The sequence below is a fragment of the Malurus melanocephalus genome, unplaced genomic scaffold (genome assembly GCF_030028575.1).
Source record: "Malurus melanocephalus ecotype Western Australia unplaced genomic scaffold, MMel_1.1 scaffold_6973, whole genome shotgun sequence".
Taxonomy (NCBI): domain Eukaryota; kingdom Metazoa; phylum Chordata; class Aves; order Passeriformes; family Maluridae; genus Malurus; species Malurus melanocephalus.
The window spans coordinates 369-1,431 of NW_026630203.1; the positions used below are offsets into that span (position 1 = coordinate 369).

Here is a 1,063-nt window from a genome sequence, read left to right on the forward strand (position 1 = left end):
TTTGTGYGGCAAAACTACTTCTGTGGTTGGCYAGCATTATTTATGTCAAGYTGGCAACAAATARTTAAACAAAAAGCTTCTYGGGGCCCTTAYYGCTGGAGTTTCTTACTCCCTATGCCATTATAAAATTCTTTCTTCCTTTGCTCAYCCTCGTTAACCYRGCCTACATGTCAGCAGGYCTCTCTTATTATGGCTGGTGCAGAATGTGTCCTTTTTCTTGCACCAGCRCAGTGCCAACCCCTGTGTCCCCTGTGTGCCACAGGAGCCCTCAAGTCCTACCTGCGCGAGCTGCCGGAGCCCCTCATGACCTTCGAGCTGTACGAGGAGTGGATCCAGGCCTCCAAGTGAGTCTGGAACATSCCCTGCTGCTCCATGGCATGGCCAGGGCCAGTCTGGGTCCCCGGGGATGCTTTGGGTTTTTTCTGACACAGCTCACAGCATTTGGGGTGTTTCCTCTGAGGGGTGGGAGGTGGGGAGAGCTCCAGCATCCAGAGGGTTCCCTTCTCCTTTTGGCTGGATTTTTGGGGTTAAGTTACTGMCATAGTGTTGGTGGCAGCCCGAGGGTCTCGCAGGGTCCCCATGGGCAGGACTGGGGGATCTACAGCCTCGGGGCAGGGTGGGGCTGGGGGATAATATCCTGTCCCTCCTCCCTGCAGCATCCCAGAGCAGGAGAAACGGCTGCAGGCTCTCTGGAACGCCTGCGAGAAGCTGCCCAAAGCCAACTACAACAACATCAGGTGAACCTGGGGCAGATGGGACATGGCGAGGGGACACCGGGGCTGTGACCTGGGCACTGACCTGTCTGGGATCTGCCACTGACCCCTCTGGGAYCTGSCACTGACCTGTCTGGGATCTGCTTGCCAGGTACGTGATTAAATTCCTGGCCAAGCTGACCGAGTACCAGGACATGAACAAAATGACCCCGAGCAATGTGGCCATCGTGCTGGGGCCCAACCTGCTGTGGCCACAGGCTGAAGGGTGAGCACTGGAGGAGGGGGATGGGGAAGGGCTGAGGGGGAAATGCAGCTGGGAATGGAGCTGGGAATGGAGATGAGATTGGAGC

At 56.6% G+C, this 1,063-nt stretch overlaps 1 protein-coding gene across 1 annotated transcript; it reads left to right on the forward strand.

The window, feature by feature from the left end:
* Nucleotides 1-202: 202 nt before the first annotated feature.
* Nucleotides 203-978, forward strand: LOC130588577 (rho GTPase-activating protein 44-like; the record flags this gene model as incomplete). The annotated part of the gene is made up of 3 exons (XM_057389486.1): nucleotides 203-344; nucleotides 657-737; nucleotides 865-978. Coding segments are annotated over 3 exons (337 nt in total), but the record flags the coding sequence as incomplete, so codon positions are not given.
* Nucleotides 979-1,063: the final 85 nt, after the last annotated feature.